General features: G+C 47.1%; 1 protein-coding gene across 3 annotated transcripts in view; it reads left to right on the forward strand.

The window, feature by feature from the left end:
* samd11 (sterile alpha motif domain containing 11) overlaps positions 1-20,384 on the forward strand; it is a 47,849-nt gene extending 27,465 nt beyond the window's left edge. Inside the window, exons 6-13 of one of the 3 annotated variants that reach the window (XM_079676804.1) lie at positions 2,745-2,936; positions 8,357-8,510; positions 13,655-13,770; positions 15,890-15,968; positions 16,152-16,927; positions 17,710-17,843; positions 18,389-18,499; positions 18,731-20,384. In XM_079676804.1, the coding sequence (XP_079532930.1) occupies positions 2,745-2,936; positions 8,357-8,510; positions 13,655-13,770; positions 15,890-15,968; positions 16,152-16,927; positions 17,710-17,843; positions 18,389-18,499; positions 18,731-19,009 (1,841 nt within the window). In that variant the 3' untranslated portion in view covers positions 19,010-20,384. The remainder of the gene's footprint in view (positions 1-2,744; positions 2,937-8,356; positions 8,511-13,654; positions 13,771-15,889; positions 15,969-16,151; positions 16,928-17,709; positions 17,844-18,388; positions 18,500-18,730) is intronic. The other 2 variants (XM_079676805.1, XM_079676806.1) reach the window with 2 other exon arrangements.
* Positions 20,385-21,075: the final 691 nt, after the last annotated feature.

A 21,075-nucleotide genomic window follows, 5' to 3' on the forward strand; every position in this document is an offset into this window, starting at 1 on the left:
AGATGTGGGTGGATGTGCAATTTCAGGAAATGAGGGAAAATTGTAGGAAAAAAGACAGGTTGGCTGACTGTTAAAGTGAACGAGAATGGAAGGAAGAAAACAAGAGAAACATGAGGCGGTATTAGCTGCCTGGGGTTAGTGTGTTCGAGTCTCAATTTACCACATATTTAAAGACACACTTTCATGCCATTCTTTCCATCCACACATTTCTCTCTCTCACAAACATAAACATATCAATTTGCAGATACAGTAAAAGGTCACCCAAATCCAAAACAATGTTTATCCTTTCATACCATTAACGTTATAAAACCATGAAGACGGTTTTCATTTTACCTGCTGATTTGCTGTGAGATTCTGCTGTTACACCAATAAGATGATTATTTTGGGTGCCACAAAAGGATGCATTTTGGGTACTCAAAACTTTTAGAAATTACATTAAAAGAAATAGAAGAACAACTTTTCTTTCCATTTGCCATGTCTGGATTCTTCAGGTCACTCAAAAGGCTTCAGTTTTGAGAGTTTTAAGCTTCATCTGTTCGAAAAGGGTCTTGACAAGGTAAATGTTGGCAAGCAATGTCCCTTGTTGTGCTGCAATCCTGTCGCCACCCTCTATTATTCATATCTCCCTCATGCGGCGTGAAACCTGGCCCCCGGCGTGGAGCCGCACAGCCACCGGCCGTCCCTCTGGGCTCCTGAGGAAGACTTCCTGTCTGATGCATTATAAAAGAGCAGGCAGAACCGCAGAACCAAGGGCAGCTTACCGCACTTCCAGACTCATCTCTGGAGACATCTAAACAGCATACATATACTGTACACACACATACAGCATGTATAAGTGAAACATCAACACACATTCAGAGACACAAATAGCCCTGATTGTTGAGCATGGGAGTGAAGCTCGTAGGTAAAGTTTCTATGATGTTAAATTGTGTGTACAGAAATAGATGGGGGAAGGTATCTGTGCAGATTTAGCTGTATTGAGCTATGCCTGAGCCTGGTGTTGACCTTTGCCCTCTGGGTGACCTTTGACCGACAGCAGCCCGCCTGGAGCCTCTTTCTGTGAAGAAGCACTCATTCCTGGCCATTATAGTCTTACTTAGACACGACCCGGCTTCTGAAGGATGTGTGTATTTGTGTGTGGATGTGTGTGCGCGCACTCAGGCTAGTGTGTTTTTTGTCTACTTTGTCTTCTTATGTCTGCACGGTTAAATTATTTGCTTTAATGCCAACAAGCCCTTTATACGCCTTGTTTCCATTTTTCCTTTGCTGTATATTTCTATATTTCAATACGACTGTGTCAGTGTGTGTGCAGCCTGCTGTCCAGAGAAGTGCGTTTAAGCCATTTCAAAACACTGCTGATCCGATGTCTTAACCTTGAGCTCTGTCCACATTCACTCCACATCTCTGCACCTGTATGTGTGTGTTATCCATGCATGTCTTCTTGCCGCCAGGTTTGACGGCACACGCTATCCCTTAATGCTGGCGGAGAAATAGATTGAGTGAGAGAGACAGAGAGGGTAGCGTAGGGATGGAGCCGGAGAGATTGGCTGCCGCTGTGTAAATTATGTCTGTTTTTCTTTTGGTTGCAAAGTCGGCAACCCCCTGCTGTGTTTAGAGAGCGAGAAAACTTCAGACAGTCATAGAGTAGTTACGCACACACACACACACACACACACACACACACACACACACACACACACACACACACACACACACACACACACACACACACACACACACACACACACACACACACACACACACACACACACACACACACACACACACACACACGCACGCACAAGCACGCACACTTGAGGACCTTGGGTGGATTAGCTTCAGCTCGGTGGTGGAGACAGAGATGCTTGCATGCTGGCTTCCTCCCCCACCAGCACCACCTCCAACCCACCTCCGCTCCTCAGCGCCACTCCTGCTCGCCTGCCCGGGGCCAGGCTCAGGTTTCAATAAGAAGGAGGGTGGTAAAAATAACCCCTGCTTTCCTCTGCTTCTCCCTCCTCCTCCTCATCCTCTTTCTCCCTCCTCTAACTCCCAAACCACCTCCCTATATCCCCCACCACCCTTACCTTAGATCATGTTACTATTACAGAGAGAGAGGGAGGAGGGAGGTCAGAGAGAGGGATTAAGTGTGGGGACTGACAGCTAGATAGATATCATACACCACATCATCTTCACAACACCTTAAACACAGCAGAGACATTCTACACACACACACACACACACACACACACACACACACACACACACACACACACACACACACACACACACACACACACACACACACACACACACACACACACACACACACACACACACACACACTTTGTGGAAAAAGCTGAATCTTTTTTGTAGTCTGCATTAAACAAAAAAAACACTTTTAATCTTTCTCTCAAAAATGCTGTGTTTTCTGTCGGATAAATAGTGAGTTTGTGTTTGTGCTCTGACCATTAACAATGCATGGTTGTATGTGTACACTCAATAAAAAGAGGATTTCCAGACTATAAATGATGAATAATCTGTGAGAAAGCTAGTTTTATGACTGATATTTGACATCAAAAAATCTAAACAATAAGCTAAAAGGAGTCAGTGATGCTGCAGCCTGATAGAGTTTCACTGCCTGCTGTTTCAAGTTAGTATTTATCCCCCGATGAGTTGGGTTTTGACATATTTATAATGATTGTCATTGATTGGTCATAATCTAAGTGTGTCCCTCCTGTTTCCAGAGAACTCCCAGAGCCCGGTGGTGGAGGCGGGCAGCAGCCACGGCCACATGAGCCCTGAGGAGCACTACAGGCGCATGATGTCAGCGCTCAGCGAGCAGGGGTCCTACGAGGAGCAGCAGCAGCGCCTCTACCAGCTGGCGAGCAGCATGGGTCTGCCGGGCCACGGTCAGTCCACAGGCTCTGTCTTTGTAGGTGTGTGTGCGCTCATCATTACCCTCACCTTCAACACATTGTCTTTCACATATCTGCAGATTTATCTTGTTACACCTTCTCAAATATATCTCTGTGAACAGTTGATTTTTATATTCAGAAAAGCGTTTCCTACTCTACCACTAAGAATTGACTCATGAAAGATCTAGAGGTACTTTTTCTTTATTTATTAATTTGTTTTACTTTTAAATAACTTAAGAGTTAGTTTGAAGTAACTTGAGATTTACTTCAAACTAAAAAAGGTTCCTTTGGAAGAAACAGCTCTTCCGTCACCTGTCACCAAGTCACAGTGAGGCAGCGCTGCTTTGTAACCCCCGAGTGTAGCGCTGTGTTCAGGGCACCATGTTAAGGTGTGCCACACTGCTGCCAGTGTAAAACCCCAGCCATGGAGACGGCTGACATTTCTATTTGTGGTGCTTGCCCACCCAGTGTCAAAGTGTCACTCAGGGTGATTTCTGACCACCACGGCTCTCCGTTGTTAACAACACCCACAAGGCTTCGCATGCATCAACACTGCGATTGATCCAGGAGCTCTCATTGGCTGCCTGCCAAGCCTCTAAATCTCCCAACACCCTGGAAACCACCAGTGTGTACTAGGTTTTCTCAATTTCTACAGTCACCTTAAATGTACCAGTTTTAGCTTGAGAGAGTTGTAGTTGGATAGGAAGACAAGAAATGAGAAAAGTGGCCTCATTTGGGTTTTATAAGTTGGCTTTATATTAATTTCACTGCCATTAGATGTTAACCTTTTTCTCTCATTTTTGTTTTGAATGTCCTACCAGTCTTTACGAGCACTTTTGTAGTAGCGTATATCCAATCGATGCCCCGCCGAATTGTAGTTTGAGCTACTTCTATTTTTATTTGATTAGTAATGATTTTTAATTGCTGGCTGCAAATCTAGGGGGCGACGCCTATAAACGCTTTAATTGCCCTTTCCCTGTGTCTTCGAGGAGCTAGGAGCAAGATACAGTGCATTGTGGGGGGGTTTTATGGCCCAGGGTGCAGTCTGATCGCTGGCTTCCTTTCCCAGAAACCTTGCTGTTGAGAGGCAGACGCTGTAGTGTAGTGCGATACAGACATACTCGCTCCCTTTCTTCACTTTCCAGCCCAAATCGTTTGATAGTTTCCACACTGTCCCTTATTCTGCACGGATGCAGTCACACTTAAAAGCTTTTAATGTGCAGAAAAAGAGAAAGAGCTCAAAATAAATAATTTAAAAAAGAAAAATGAAGTTATGGTCAAAGGAAATAAGGAACGTAGAAAAGTGAATACTAATTAAATAAGTTCTACTGGTGCAAGTTATCATTACATACAAGTTCACAGTTTGTTAGTGATGCTCTGGTCACACGCTTAAATACAACTATTATGTAAACACAACTTCACAGTAATATGTCCTATAAGCGACGTGTCCCACCATTTGCTGTGTGCCATACCATGTGTCCTCTAAGCGGATGACAAGTGATGGGCTTCCCAGGCCTTCCCTTTAACTAATATTTATTTTCCTCCACACCTGGCTACTTCTTTCTTCAATCCAACGATAGACAAGTTTATGAAAAAACGTATATATTATATTATAACACTACCTTCATACACTCCCGTTCTCCAATTAACAGGCTGAGCTTGTTAAGAAAGTGACACTCAAGGACACAAACCGTACAGAGGTGGAACAAGGCTACGGCTGCTTTGTCTCTTGAGAGGCTGACGCGAATCACTTCAGCGAGAGCCCTTTGACATTGACCTTGTCTCTGATGGGGCTCCTGTGACCCCCTCCTCCCTCTCACTTTGGGCCCCAAACCACCACCATCTCCCCTACACATCTCCATCTCAAGCACTGCTTTTATACCTCCTCTTCCCCCTTTTCCTTACCCCCACCTCCGACTCTCCCTTTAGCCTTGGTCCCCGCAGAGCATCCTTTCATGTGTTTGAAGTGCCGGGCACAGAAAATTAAAGTGTGTGTGTGTGTGTTGAAAGAGGCTGGGGTTGAGGAGGAACTGGGTGTTCATGTGTGTGTATGATTGTGTATGTGCAAGGTGTTGTTTGAGGGGTTCTCTCTGGACCTGATGGGCAAAAGAAGAGTAGGGAAAGGGGGTGAGGGGATGGATTGGAGGTGGAGGGGTGGCGGAGTTGTAGAAATGGCCAGGAGGGCTTTCCCTCCCTCTTCACTTGATGAAAGGAGAGTGAGAGAGAGAAAAAAAGTGGTAGGGGTAGGTATCCAGATGAAAGAAAAGGGAGGGGCGGGATGGAAGGGGCGTGCTTCGGTTTTGTCTCCTGCTGTTTAGACTGATTTTGAACATGAAGCTGCCCACAGCATCTCTTTATTATCATCATCCCAAAGAGCCTGAAAACTCCAACACACAATCAGTCAGAGAACAGACGGGTAAAGACATCTGCGACAAACTCGCCACACATTTCCTGCTCACTAATCCTGGCAGAATACCTCTTTTTAGATAGATACTTAATTTTCAGGTGTATGGTGCGCCTCAGCAGATGGATGTCGGCTTTTGTGTACCTGCCAGTCCGCCAAATCCATCACGAGGCCGGCCAAGCCGCATTAGTGCGGCGCTCCTCTGCATTCTCACGCTGAGAAAAACCCGGCTTAACCGAGGGGATTTAGGCCCAACACCAGGAATGATGGCGGGGAGAAAAATGGGACGGCACAAAAGAGGGATAAGCGAGATGGGTCCGAGTGGTAAACTGGGACCCCCCAAAATAACTCCTGCGAAGGAGGAGATTTGTGTGTTTGAGTGTTTGTGTGTATGTGTTCTTTGTGTGCCTTCAATTAGGACTCACATTTGCAGATGAAGGAACTCTCCCCTTGTGTTTCAGCAGCTGCAACACCTAGAGATTCAGAAGGGGAAATTCTGAGCACACACACACACACACACACACACACACACACACACACACACACACAAACACACAGAAGGGTAGAGCCCCAGGTGACCCTGCTCTTCTCAGTTCACATGAAAGAGAATTAGAGAGAGTGGGGGATAGAGAGAGGAAGCAGAATATGGACCCAGTGTGAAGCATAACAAACAATAGCAGAAGACAACACATAATAGAAGAATACTTTGTTAAGATACATTTACATGTTCACAGTTTTATGCAGCTATTGTAGTGGCCCCCGACCGACTGTACTGTTGCATGCTTTTAGATTAAAGATTTTTTAATAATACATACTAAACCAAATAAATATTATTAATCTCTACCAGAATAACATACCTGCAAATATAAAGAGGCCCTTGAAACTGCACATAGCTTTAAACTGAAATAATTCACAACATGTGAGATGTTATGATTAATAGATAAAAGTCTGTCACAGTTTAATCTGTGCCTCAGGTCAGTGGGGTTCATCTGGTGGAATATTACTCAGCGTTGGGGAACAGTTGTATAAAGCCTGAATTACAACTGAATGTAGAGTTGAAAAGGCATGGATGTTCACAAGGCAGCGTGAGTCGAGCGAAAGACGCTGTTGGGTTGCATCTTCTGAATTGTAGGTTAGAGGTTTTTTAGACATTGTATAATTAAAGTTAGTCTCTTTTGAGTTTTTACACCTTGTCAGTATATCTCTGGCTCTGCAGCATCGATCTTTTTTTTTTGTGGTAATTGTTACCTGGAATCTTCCAAACTTAATGGAAGTGCCGGACTAAATTGCTTTAGAAGCCCTTTAACTGACCTAGTTATATAAAATAATTGGTGAGTTGCGATTGTGATAACAGGAAACTGGTAGAGGTCAACACTTCCACCCTGTCAACCCTGCACCATGTATGCAAGCGCACAACCGTCTGTGTGTGTGTGTGTGTGTGTGTGTGTGTGTGTGTGTGTGTGTGTGTGTGTGTGTGTGTGTGTGTGTGTGTGTGTGTGTGTGTGTGCTCTGAGGCTCCAGTTCCCTCTGATCCCTTCCTTATCTCTCTCAACCCCCCCTACCCATACACACACACACACACACACACACACACACACGCATACACACACACACACACACACACACACACACACACACACACACACACACACACACACACACACACACACACACACACACACACACACACACACACACACCCTTGTCTGCCGCCAGCCGAGTCCCCTGCGGCCTGGCGCAGCAAACAGATCGATACACCGGAGCTAGGCAGCATTAATATCTGTCGCTTCACCCCCCCACCCTGGCGCCCATTCAGCGTGCGCACACACACACACACACACACACACACACACACACACACACACACACACACACACACACACACACACACACACACACAGTCAGGCACGCACACGCAGGCACCTAAATCACACAGACACACACAAACACACGTCACACCCGTACCGGCGGCGGAAATGGCCCCTAGCTCCCGAGGGATCTGTCTAATTAAAAAAGAGGGGGAGGAGGGGAGGAGCGGAGAGAGAGAGGATAGATAGATTGAGGCAGAGAGAGGGAAGAGAGCGAGAGCAGGATGGATTTTTCTCTCATTAGAAGCCATGTCTCCTGGTGTGGCCTGGCCTGGCTGATAATGATGAGGCCTCTTCTCCTACGAGAGCGAGAGAGAACCTGGGCTGCTGGGAGAGAGAGGGGGGGAGAGCAAAGAAAGAGATGGAATGAGGCGAATGGTCGAGGGCAGGAGGTGGAGAGAGAGGGCAGGCAGAGATGGAGGGAGAAGGCGTGATAGTGGCGGCGGTGGGGAGAGGTAAAAACACACCTCGCCTGATTGGTGAAGCCGCTTTTTGCTCATTCATGGTCATTATTTGTTTTGAAAACATCATCACACCATTTTTTCATGCTGCTTTTCTGGCCTTTTCGAGCCACCTCTTTATTTCCCCACATTTTTTTGAAAATGGCCAGCTCAGTTCCAAAGTGTGACAGATGGACTTGAGTGCAATGTGCTAATTTCCTACACCTCTGCCAAAATGTCTGTTTTGGATCATCCTTGTTCAATGTGCTCATGTATCTGCACACGTATACGGATATAACCTGGTGATTCAAAAGATGCAAAACAATCTTCTTCCTTGTATTTGTGTTATTTACTTATTTGTTGTTTTTATGAGCTGCCTGCATTCTTACATCCTTCACTACAGGACACTTTTTATGGGGTGCTTTATGGGTGCTTTGTTGCCCAAAAACGTGTTCAAACTAACAGCAGCACGCTTAAAATAGGCTGTAATCCGTAAACTGGAGCTGGTGAAATGTTTAGTCAGGATTTTCTGTTTAAAAATGTTTCTACAAAAGTAAAGAGTTTCTTGTAATATCTTAACATAGACTTGAGCAGCTTGATACTAACTCTGTTTTAATCCTCCCCTTCAATTCTTGCCCCACCCCCCCATCTTTCTCATGTCAACATTATCTTCCCATCTCCCTCCTTCCACTGCGCTTCCCCCTTTTCCCCTCTTTCCTCCTTATTCAGACATGTTGCGTGCTCGCCAGGAGGCGCTGGCCGCAGCAGTGAGGAACCCTTCTGCCTTAGAAGCCCACCTTCCCTCGGCGGGCAGCTCCTCTTCATCCAGTCAGAGACGCAAGCAGGGTCTCCCGCAGCACCGGGACGCACATTACACAGACAGGTATGAAACACACACTCACTATCAAATGTCTTCGTCAACCCGGCCACAGAAAGCTCCTGAAATAAAACACTGCCCTGCTTGCAATAGTAGCATAATTCGTCATTAATAAAGCCCAACACCCACACCCTCCACACACACATGCTGCATAAGAGGCCCCATATGATGTGACAGATGTAAATGTGGAAATCTTAATGGAACAATGTGTTTCAGTGGAAGAAACAGTAGAAGGAGTTCATCACCTGCCAGTTTTCATCACCACACCACTGCAAGCTTCTTCCACCTAGATCTTACTCAGCAGGATCTGATCTCATGTTTGGCTTTTCAGTGTGTGTGTGACCGTTTGTGTATCTACACATGGTTAAACTAAGGATCCAATAACCTCTTGGCTACCACTGTGGAGCTGCACGCCTGCATCCCCGGCTCTTCCTCCCTCCTCTCCCCCCAGCGCTGGCCTCTGCGCCTCCCAAACAAAGCCGGGGGCAGCGGGAGTGGGCGGGTAATTGCTTGTCGATTATTTATGTGGCGCGGGGAGAGGCGGGGGATCGATAATGGGCCGGCGGTGCGGCAGCAGGGGGGGAGGGTGTGTGTGTGTGTGTGAGACAGAGAAGGGGCTGGTGAGGGGTAGGGGTGGGCATATAAGCAGGAAGCTGAGCGGCCAGGCGCTGTGGTGTAGCTCTGGGAGGCTGTAAGTGTGTGTGTGTGTGTGTGTGTGTGTGTGTGTGTGTGTGTGTGTGTGTGTGTGTGTGTGTGTGTGTGTGTGTGTGTGTGTGTGTGTGTGTGTGTGTGTGTGTGTGTGTGTTTTAAGGGGAAGAGGGGGGCTGGATGTTCGTGTGTGTTTGTTCGTTCCATTATTCTAGCTGGAAGTCTGCATGCACGCTCATCTATGCGGATTGAATTTGGGTTTGTTTGTCTGAATATGTCTGCTAATTTGTGTGTGGTGCGCGCATGTGTGTGTGTGCTTGCTTGCTTTTGTGGGTGATTTCTGAGAGGCCAGTAGTGCAGTGGAAATGTAGTCAGTGAGCCGGGGTTGTTCTCAAAAAGCACACCAAGTAATTAGCCACACAGGACCGGGGAGAGTTAACTAGGCCTCCCCATCCCTCCATCCATCTTCTCCTCGCCTCGTCCCTCTTCTCTCCACCGTGCTTCCTCTTCAACCCTTTAACTCTCTGTATGTTTTTAGATGAAAAGATGTTGCCCTTTCCATCACTTGTATCAATGTCCAAATGAGTGAAGGCAAAACTAAAAGACAACCAGACATAGAGTGATGGAAACGTGTATATTTTCACATGCTAATTCTCACACATTCACTACAGGGTCAACAGTTGATACATACTTTTTGTCATGGGCTGTTTTTTTATGTTTTGGGCTCAGCCTGTCATATTTACTATTATGGCTCTACAGCACGATATATATGTAATGTTTTAGACAATAATGTGCTTGTGCCAAAGGTTTGGGAAACCCCCTTCGTGTTTTAACTAGGGATATTTTATTCCACTTTATGTTATATATCGATTCTGCAACCCTGAGTATCTGCTGCTACTGATACCATCCAAATCCGTATTTTTCTCTCTCGCTTATCCTTGCCATCTATACCACATGTGCTCAACCTGTGAAACTCAGATTTACCCTGCTAAAATAAGAAATGTTAAACCTATTTAAATGTCTTCACACACACAACTCCAGGAGCATTTGTGATTGGTCACCACCAATCAAACATTTGAAATGACTTAATGCAAATGTATATCTCAGTATTTAGGACAATAAAGCAATTATAATTCCAGTGTAAAATACTGGATAAATGTCAAAACTTAATGTAGTTTATACCTCAATAACAGTTTATGAAGGATGGTTCAATAGATTGATAGATTTAGGGATCGCACTGAATTACACAGTATCGCAGTATGAATGAGATGTTCGATAATCTGATGTGGGTGTAATGTTCCCATAGTTTCGGCTATGCAAAGTACATGGACCAAAGAGCAGACTGTACACAACTTGTATAAAAGCTACCGAACCTCCAAAAAAGATTAGGTAGAGGGCTGAGAGAGAAAGAAATGCAAAGTGAAGAGAGAATTAAGTCCTAATGATTGGTTAGTAAAAGCAAAAAAATGTTGATTAAAATGAAAAACTGAGAATGAGAATGTGAGTAAGCAATGGAAGCTCTCTCCCTCTCTCCGTGGCTCACCTTTCCATCGACCCCTCATCATTGATTATCTGGGGCCCATTAGGGCCCATTGTTAAAAACAAATCATTAGGGCCGCTCGATGGGCTTAGAGCCTGGCGCTCCATTTGTCTGGCCTTAAATGGCACTAAGCTCACCAAGCATCTGCAAGGCAAATAGGGGAGGGATAGTGGAAAGGAAAGAGAAAGGTAGAGAGGGAGGAAGTAGAAAACATGGGAGCTTAAAATGGGGATGAAGAGAGTGAAGCAAAACAGAGGAAGAGAGGAGATGGCGAGAGGACGAAGTGACGAAGAGAGGGGGAGAGAGAGAGCAAGATAAGGAGAGGGAGGGAGCGAGCGAGCTAGAGAGGGAATGAGCGTGGAGGGAGCCTCATCCATTTTAATGAGCTTCCTGTGTAAATGTGTTCCTGCGGAGAAGGAGCCGAAGGCGGCCGCGCGGCGCTCCTAATCCCCCCACGCTCCCGTCATTAAGGGCAGCCCTGTCACACACACACCCGGACACACACACACACACACACCCGGACACACACTTACACAAACACACACACAAACTGCTAAGGCTGCTGCGGGACGGGGCCGCTGTCGCCACTCTGACAGGTCGTCACACACCAGTGCATTCCCTAGGAGCCGCTGGCCTCACTGCAGGGGGAGAGAGAGAGAGGGAGAGAGAGAGAGAGGGGGGAGAGAGAGAGGGGGAGAGAAAGGCATAGAGAGAGAGAGAATCCAGTGATATAGTTTTAGTGATTATTAGCCCACCTTGGATTTGTGAATATTCTCACTCTCATGCAAAACTAGATGAGTGTTTTTGCTTCCACTTTTTATAGCATGTTAGTGGTTTGCCAACAAAATGCACAGATAGGGCAGAAAAGCCACACGCACACAGACAGACGCACACACACACAGGCCCAGAGCAAAACGACTAATGTCTGCCACTCCTCCCTTTTAAAATTGCCTCCTGTAAAAGAAGGAAAAGAGGGAGAGATGGAGGAAGGGAGTGGAGGGGAGCGTCAGGCACACTCTCTCTCTCCACATCTCTCTCTGTCTCTCTCCCTCCGTCTCTCTCACTCCCCGTGATTAGGCCTAATTATGGTGGCGCAGACGCCTGGCAGCCCCAGTCATGCAGCTTTAATTGACCGTTATTCATCTGCGGGCTAACGCTAGGCAAGGGTAGGCGGTGCAAGGAGGGGGGAGAACGAAAGGGAGGGAGTATCAGAAAGGGGGGTAGGGGGTGATGGGTGTTTGGCATGCGGGAGCTATGGCGGGGGTGGATGGGAGTTTTGCGGGCGTTTTGGTGTAGCCCAGTAGAGCTGCGCGTCGCAAGGCTAATTGCTAGCCCCAAGGGATTAGGCCAGGTGATTACACACTGGGCGGTGTAATTACATAAGCAGCGGCTAGCGGGGCCCCGGCTCGCGGCTCCGGGGTCACGCGCCGTAGCCCTCACCCAAGATTAATTGGAGCTGCCACTGGAGTGCGAGGCACCGCCGGAGAGAGCGGTTATACGATTAGCATTAACATTTCAGCGGCGGAGGCGATCGATGAATGGTTTTCACCCCCGCACACACCACCACCCTCTCAGCGCTGGCTCCAACTCCCCCCCCCCCCCCCCATCTCATCTCCTGGCTCTTGTATGCGTGCCCTCCCTCCTTGCAGTTCCTCCCTCTCTCTCTCTCTCTCTCCTTTTTTCCTCACCATTTAGTGAGGCGGGAGACATGCAGGCGCTAGCTAATTTGAACACAGATGCAAAACAATATTTGCGGTTGCATGCATCCCAGTGTTGGTTTTGATTTAGTTGTTTTCCTCAGCTTTGTGCTGCGGCCGTCACACTGCTAAGATCTGTTTGGGGTGATAGTAGCAGCTCAGAGGGAGAGAACTAGAGACAGGAGCTGCGAGAGGAGAAGTGTAGGAAGCAAGAAATGTACTTGAGGAAAGCTCTGGAACCAGATATGGTTTAGGACACAGCGAAGCAATCCTCACCCACACGTTGACTCTTTGAAACGGTCAACGTGCACATGCCTCACTCTTCTGAGAGTTTGTATCTGTTTCCTCAAAACCATGTTCCTTTACCCATGATGTGCAGAAGCCAGAAAGAAAAACCAAGCAAAGGGATAAAAGGAGAAAAAGATTAGAGGGAAAGAAAAGAAGTGGGACAGAAACAGAGTGAAATACAAAGAGGCAAGACAAGGCTCGGGTAAAGAGACAGGATGAGACAGAGTGAAATAAATAAAAGCGGAGGAAGATAAAAGAGTAAACAAACCGGATTTTCAGAGGTCATAGACAGAACAGAAAAATATGGTTAAGACTGAACAAGAGATGTAGAGAGAGGGAGAAAGGTGAGAGGCGCCTTTCCCCCTCGAGGAGGACAAAAGACGGAGCCGATAATGGGGAGGCCTTTTCAGAAGCAGAGGTTGCAGGACGCTCCATCTTTTCACCGGTTTCAATGCAGCCTAGAGAGTGAGAGGGAGGGAAACGGAGAGGAGGGCGTAAAAAAGGGAGAGAATAGAGAAGGGATGAGTGTTAATTAGAAGGTCCTTCAGCCCGTGGCCCCGGTCAAGACGCAGGGGCCGCCCCAGCTGTCGGAGCATGACACACCGGCATTGTGCATTCAGCCCTCATTATGTGTGTGGGTTTAGAGTTGTGTGTATTTCTGTGTCTGTATGGTGTGTTTGTGGGGCGGCAGTAGAGGGAAGGCTGCAGTCCAGGGTACAGCGATGGCCAGCGGCGCTTGTTGCGGCGTGACAAGACTGATGAGGCAGTGGGGCGACACAGGGGCCTCTGGAGCTCCACTGATAAAAATACACCACATACATTCATGCACACGCACTAAGAAAGAGTTGAGACGTACTTAAAACTATTCTTTTAATGCAGATATTCATATATTATACATCTCCGCCACGCACATTTTTAAGCATCCAGTAAAACGGAACAGAAGTTAATGTTGTCTTTTTTCATATTTGTGTCCACAGAGAACTGTCCCACCCTCCACCCCTACTGTCCCCTCCAACCGGCCCTCACATCGCCTTAGGACATCACCTGCGGCCCCCTTTCCTGGGCATGCCCTCTGCCCTTTGCCAAGCCCCCGGTGAGTCTGAAGTCTTCTCAGGATAAAAATATAATAGTTTTTACAGCTTTTGGCATGGGACATTTGAGACTTTTCAAGGCTTTCCAAATGTAATGAAAAAAAACATCTGTATTTCCTTGGTAAGGGAAAATATTTGTCCAAATGTTTATTAAAACATAATATTTCCTTATGTCGTTGCTAGCTAGCAGAAAGTGCATCCCCATTAGTGTTGTTGGTTGAGCTCTCCTGATCTATGATACGTTGCCAATTATTTAATTGATTGATTTTAAATTGCAAGGTCAGAAAATAAAAGGATAAAAAAAAAAATCCTGTTTTAGCATTTTTAAGCTATCATGCAAAGTGCACTTTATGATGTCTTTTATACATGTGTCCCCGGTGCGTCGGGGAACTCACGCAGCGTCAGAAAATAAACCCCTCTCTCTCCGTACCCAAATCTTTTAAGAACGGGTGTACAACGAGCTGATTCCATCCGAACTGATGTCAACTCGGCAGCGGACCCACAGAAAGTTGCTATCAGAAACTATGCCTGACGTGTTTTGGACGTAATCTCGTCTTTGTTTACATTAGCAAGCCTCGCTAACACTCAGAGCTAAAGGCCCAGATACACCGGCCATTCACCTGAGAAGTCGCCGACACCGACACCGACTTTTGCGTCGCCGGACTCTCCTGCGTATTTGCCGACTTCGCGCACTGGAGCACACCGCAAATCCGAGCCGAGCATGTATGAACTGCGTATGCGTGAGTGGCAATAACTCTCCTTACCAGCAGGCGGCGGTAGTGTGTATTCATCATTCAAAAGAGGCAACAACCGGAAGACAGAGAAGAAGAACAGACTCCGTGATATAAACAAACAACAAATAGCGTTTTTCTTTCCATTTTCACTCTCCTCCATTGAAAACCTGAACGAACAGGGGCTCTATAAACCGATGAGGTGAAATAGCTGTCCGTGTGTGTTCCATCTTCCATTTTAAATCATTTGTTTACCTCCCTCACTTCCGCTAACGCTTCTCATGCACTGATTCGCTAGCTGAACAGCCAATCGGTGTTATCCCTTTGTCCGACTTCCGGTGGTGTTCCCGACGCATGTTGAATCGGCAAGAAAAGGCGTCAGGTCGGCAGAAAAGACCCGACGGTGCGGCGCACACCACTCCGAATAGGGCGTGCCCACGCTCATGTTCGGCCCGACACCCATTTACTGCTGATTTCGGGCCGGTGTATCTTTACTGTAGAGCACATGTGTTTAAAAAGCAGGAAATAAAAAAAGGAACTCACCTTGTGATAAACCCGCAACAGAAAAAGCATTTGAGTTCCATACTATTTCAGAAATAATCCTTGGTGGTTTAAACAGTACGGTGTTTTATCACAGCAGAATTTAACTTTATCTCCGGTAGAATTCTGATCAGGCATTAGCTCCGCCTCCTCTTCTCTTTTTTTTTTTTTAAAGCTAAGGACCCAAGATCCGCGTTTCTCTAATACCTCATTCACACCAACGGTGTTTCAGGGCCGGTTCGGAGCTGGAGCTTGAAAAGCACCGGGTTTTCCTCTTCACGCCGCAGCAGAGCAGCCTCTTATACCTCATTCACACCAACGCAACTCCGGTTCAAGCTCCGTGCTAGAGCTTTTCAAGTTCAGAACCGATTATTTGGTTTAGCTCCGGCTTTTTTCACACTGCCCAGAGTCCGACTGGTGCTGCGTCATTGTATCATCGTTTGCGTCATGACGTAACCGTTTGCGTGCCTGCTTGTTAAAGCCAAACCGCGCGGAAACCCCTCACAGCTGACACCGACAACAACAACAATGGCCGATTGTGCTCCAGCTTCCTCTGTGCCTCTTCAGAAAACCAGATTCCCAGTAGGTAGCTGGTCTCTTCAGTGGACCGCTGCCGTTGTGTACAAACTGGATAAAACACAGGCTTTTTGTTGTTTGTCAGTTTTTTGCTCTATAACAAACCAGATTGAATGATAAATCATTATAAAATGATTGATATATTTTAAAATAAAAAATACATATATTTTTTCCTCATTGATTTGCATTCCCCCACGGTTTTAAAAAAAGTTTACAAATTACTTTTTACATTTTAACTGACAGGTATGTATTTTCTTGCAATTTTCTCTAACAGGTTATGGTTTCCTTCAACCAGCCCAAGCTGAGCTCTTTGCCCGGCAACAGGAGATGCTGCGGAAGCAGAATCTGGCCAGGTGTGTGTTGTAATGTCACAGTCTGTAAAACATTGTGTAATCATGGCAGCCAGAGAAGATATACTTGTGGAAACAGTCATATGTTTTGAAGATACACCCACAAGCAGTGTTGTGAATGTGAAATACTGTGAATACTTCAAACCTTCGGCCCTGAGTTTAATTCCCCGTGTTTGACGTCCTTAGACTTGAGATGTCGGCGGAGCTGCTGAGACAGAAAGAGTTGGAGAGTCTGCACCATCGGCAGCAGCAGCATCGTCTGCTGGGCTCCGACCATTTAGGAGTTCTACCCCCCGGCCTCCCCCCCGACCATCCAGCCCTGCGGAGCCTCCACGACATCCCAGAAGGCCATCCGCTCCGCGAGGAGCTGGCCCGACGCGCAAATGCAATGTTGGTGCTTCGCCATGGGGCCTCCACCCCCCTACTCACCCTCAACCACCACCACCAGCATCAACAGCCAGGGCCCCCGTCCACACCCAAAGACTCCCTCGCACAGAGATCCACTGCTGGGCCAGAAGCTGAATCCAGGAAGCCCCCCCGCAGGGCCCCCCAGACGCCGCTCCATGCTGGGGATCACGCAGGAGGAAGAGAGGACAGAGGGAGGGAGGGGCAGGATGAGGAGATGAAGGACTCAGACAGTGAAACAGAGATGTGTGAGGAGAGGGAGGACAGCGCCGGGGCCAGGTCCAGCAGTAAACCCAGGGACAGGGAGACAGATGGGGGGAGAGAGAGAGGCAGCAAGGGAGTGAGTGCCAAAGACCCGGCAGAGAGCTCCGGCAGGCTGAGCCCCCCGTGCGGTTCAGCAGGTACAGAGTCTCCCAGCAGGCACCTCTTCACCCCCGGACTGGGCAAGGCTGACGTCAAGTACCACCTGCCGCCAGGCTTCATGCCCCCCCTGCCTGCTCTGCACGCCCAGTCTCTGCCCTTCGGATTCCCCTACACCAACCCCTACTTCCACACGGGTAAGAGAGAGAGAGAGAGACACACACACACACACACACACACACACACACACACACACACACACACACACACACACACACACACACACACACACACACACACACACACACACACACACACACACACACACACGAAACCCATTAGCGTCACTCTTTGTGTGCGTGTCTCCAGTGTGGAGACCTCTCCCTGTTAGGGGCCCTGCCTCTGACCCCAGTGTGACCCTCATGCACAGCAGCAGCACAGCCACGTGGGCGGGAAGGGCGTTGGTTGTTCATATACAAGAAGACTAACTGCTAAAGATATAATTGAGTTGATATGAATTAAATAAAGCTGAACAAATTTGAACAAACTATCACTGGTTCCACCTTTGCGTCGTGAGATTTTGCGTTTTCAGTTGTTTATTTAATCAGTTTACATTGAATATGTGTGTGTTGGATTAAAATAACCTAACACTTTTCAATCAGGTTGGGCAGTGAAAGATTCTTACAGGCATTTTATTACAATTTATACTTTCAATTACAAACATGCTAGCTATCCACAGAATACAAATAATAAAAAATAATGACCCAATTCTAACTGACTCTCATAAGAACTCATATCAGAAGAAAAATGTTTTTGCTATTTAGACTGAGGATCTTGCTGTAATCTTTTTGTTATGTAGAACCTGATAATTGCAAGACTAGGGACACTTACAAAGAGTGGACATTTTTCTTCAACGCAGCTTGAACTATGTACGTTGTGTTTTTATTGACACATCATTTTCACACTGCTGCTCCCTCAGGCTCTGTGGGAGGTCTTTTCATGGATGGAGAGGACTCAGCCACAGCGAACCCTGTGGAGGACATCAGCAAGTGGAGTGTGGAGGACGTGTGCGGCTTCATAAGCAGCCTGGCTGGGTGTGCTGAATACACACAGGTGAGGACATAGGGGGGAGGAGAGAGAGAGAAGAGGGGGGTCAGGGGCAGGCTGACGACTGGCAACATAGCAGAACACTGACCTAAATATAATATATACTGCAACACTACTGTGTAGCATCTCATTTTGTTCAGAAGCACTACACCTGCACAGCACAGTGTTTAAAGTGTATTGCGAGTGTGTGTGTGTGTGTGTGTATGTATACATGGTCCTGTTTGAAATTGCAGCTATGATTGCAGCCTGTGTGTGTAAGGCTATATATTGTTTCAAAAGGATATTTCCATTACAATAGTTTTTTTTTTTAAACCACTCGCATGCAGATACATTTATGATTGTTATTAGTAGCTGAACTGCTCTGATAGTACACGGTTAGACTCTTCCCCTTAATTAAAAATAATGTTGAATGATCATCTGTAGCTATATATATCCCTCTCACACTGGGTATATAACGTTAGGAGCGCAGTAGGTTGTGTGGATGAATGTGTAGGCTGTGTGTCGAGTGTGTTTCTGTCGGGCTGTGGCTGAAGCGGCTGTCTCTCCGCCAGGTGTTTCGGGAGCAGGCCATTGATGGAGAAACATTACCGTTACTCACGGAGGAGCACCTGCTCACCACCATGGGACTAAAGCTGGGGCCGGCGCTCAAGATCCGCTCACAGGTACACACACCACAGGCCTGCGTGTGTGAACGAGTGAACTTGTGTGTGTGTGTTTGAATGTGTGTTTCTGTGTATAGGCCTAAGACTAACTGATAGCATAGCTGATTCCTGTAAACCAGCCCGCCCCCAAAGGCTGCTGCCTCTCTCTCTCTCCGTTTAAAATAAAGTAAACAGCATTAGTCCATCCCATAATACCCAACAGGCAGCACTGACAGTCTCTCCTCTCCTCAGGTGGCGCGGCGTGTTGGCAGGCTTTTCTACATGACTGGATTCCCGCTGGCTTTCCCATTTCCGCCTTCTGCTACACTGCGCCCCCCTGAACGTGATCGGGACCCTATTACAACGCCATCTGACACGCCCCTACCTCTCTCTTTGTCCCTGCCCTGCAGACCCACCTCCACCAGCAGCAGCTCTTCTCCATATCGTGGCCCCACCCCAGGGTGCTCTTCACCCAAGCAGGAAAATGGCTCCGTGGTCATGGGGAGATACGAGGCCAAAACTCCTTCGTAGGAGAGGACAGGCAGGGGAGGGGAGGGGAGACCTGCCTCACACTCACCTGACCCGGAGAGATCGCTGCCAGACCCCCCCACCTTGGGACCTTTATGCTGAACTTGAGGGGGCAATATTGGACTGGAATAACAGACATTTGAAGCGTATCCGACAAACCAATCAGCTTCTGAGCTCCTCTGCGGTGGCTGTAGCCGAGCAGAATCCAAACAAACTGGGTTGGAAGGGAGACACGTGAAGCGACAGAGGAACAGAGGAAAGGGAGACAGCTGGTCACAGACAGCCTGCCAAAAAAAAGGAGCGAAGCTCTGCCACAAATGCGACATTCTTGCAAGTCAGACAGTCAGACGCTGGAGGAAACTCTTCCTTCCTTCCTGGGCTGGAGGAAAAGCTCTTGTCTTTCTCACCACAAGCCCTGTAGAACCCAGGAATTAAAAAGAGACGCTGTTCCCCTTTTTTCCTCTCCCTCCTTCCCTTCGCCTGTTTCCTGAGGCCAGACAGCAGCGTGGAGCAGAGGCTGGAGTTAAAGCATATGCTGAGCAGCACTCGACCAGCTCCCTCTTATCACTGCAACTATGCATTCCACTGTCCCGATACCAAAGATGACCGGATGTGTGGAATTGAAGCCATGTTTCACAACGTGTCTGCTTCTTTCTGCATTAATGGGCTCAGAGAAAGACTGGTCCAACAGGGAAGTGCTAGGCCAGCGCCTCACACCATGGCCTGTGTTCGAGGTGACACAGCTGTCATTTACTGACCAACAAAGGCTTAAACATTTTGGTGAAATGGAGAAGCCTCAATGGCGACTTGCGTCATTGAATGCTCGTGTTGACTACTGTGGGAGGTAGGAAAAACATGCAAAATTGTACAGAATCATGCTTAAAGATGAAAATATCCTGAAGGTTACATACGTGGTACTTTTACTTTTTGTTAAATGTAGTTGCACGAAAAAGGTTTTCTTTACTAAAGAAAAATGTGACTTGCTGAACTTTGGTACTTTTGTTCATACTCTTGTTTTGCCATTTCTAAAAGTGTAATATTAAAATATGTTCCAATCTCAAATGCTACTTCAGCATATAAATGAGGGAAAAAAAATATTTATAGGACTTTTGATGTAGTAGATAAAGCAGATTATAATATGTATTATAATTAGCCCTTAAGATGGATCCCAAAGATACTTTTACTTTGTTTTCTCTTGGTTGCAGGGAAGACAAAGGCACAAAGCTCTTAATGCAAATGTTTTGAATTTGTTTTTTGTTTTATTTCTACGCAAGCAATGAATTAAAAAAAAAATGGTCTCTAGATTTCCCTTCAAAAGTTTTGTCTTCATTCTATTTTTCTATTCACCACACAGGTGAAATAAATCCTACAGAAATTCTCCTTTCTCTCGTGTTTGTGTACGCCTTTTGCTCCTCAGGTGTTTGTGGTTCTTCTGTAAAAACGTGCTGGAGGGAGTATGTGGTCTCCTGATGTGTGTGTGAATGGGGAGGGGGGGGCACAGTTCAGGTCAACACCAGCTGTCAGAGTGTGAGGTTCAGCCGCAGGCCAAGGCCTCCCTTGCCTGTGAGGATAAACCTGACCCTCCGTATCCGCACGCACACACACACCATCCACCTTCAAAGAGTTTGAAGCAGCACGCTCTGCTGGGACTTCCCCTCGCTTTAGGCTGGGCCCCTGCACCACAAGGTTCTGTATTCACTGAAAACTACAGAGGCAAAGTGATGACAAAACAAATATTCTCAAATCTCCACTGAGGTTTAGACCCAAACAAAACAACTTCTCTGCCCTTTATTGGGCCACCAGTGAATGCATGCAATAATTGTTCACCAAACAAAGACCAGTATCACCTTAATTTAGTGAAGTAGAGAAAGGAAACGGGGAGAAGATGGAGTGGTGACGCCGTGTCTGAGCATGTGAACACACAGACAGAAGACAGTGGTCTGGTTGGGGGGTGGGAGAGGATTTGGCACAGAAACAGACCAGCCTGTGTTGCTGCTCCACCACCTGGGCAGAGAGTCTTGGCACACCATCAGACGCCGCCCTGCCAGCCTGGCACAGCGCTGCTGCCT

The sequence above is a fragment of the Notothenia rossii genome (assembly GCF_949606895.1).
Source record: "Notothenia rossii genome assembly, chromosome: 4".
Lineage (NCBI taxonomy): Eukaryota > Metazoa > Chordata > Actinopteri > Perciformes > Nototheniidae > Notothenia > Notothenia rossii.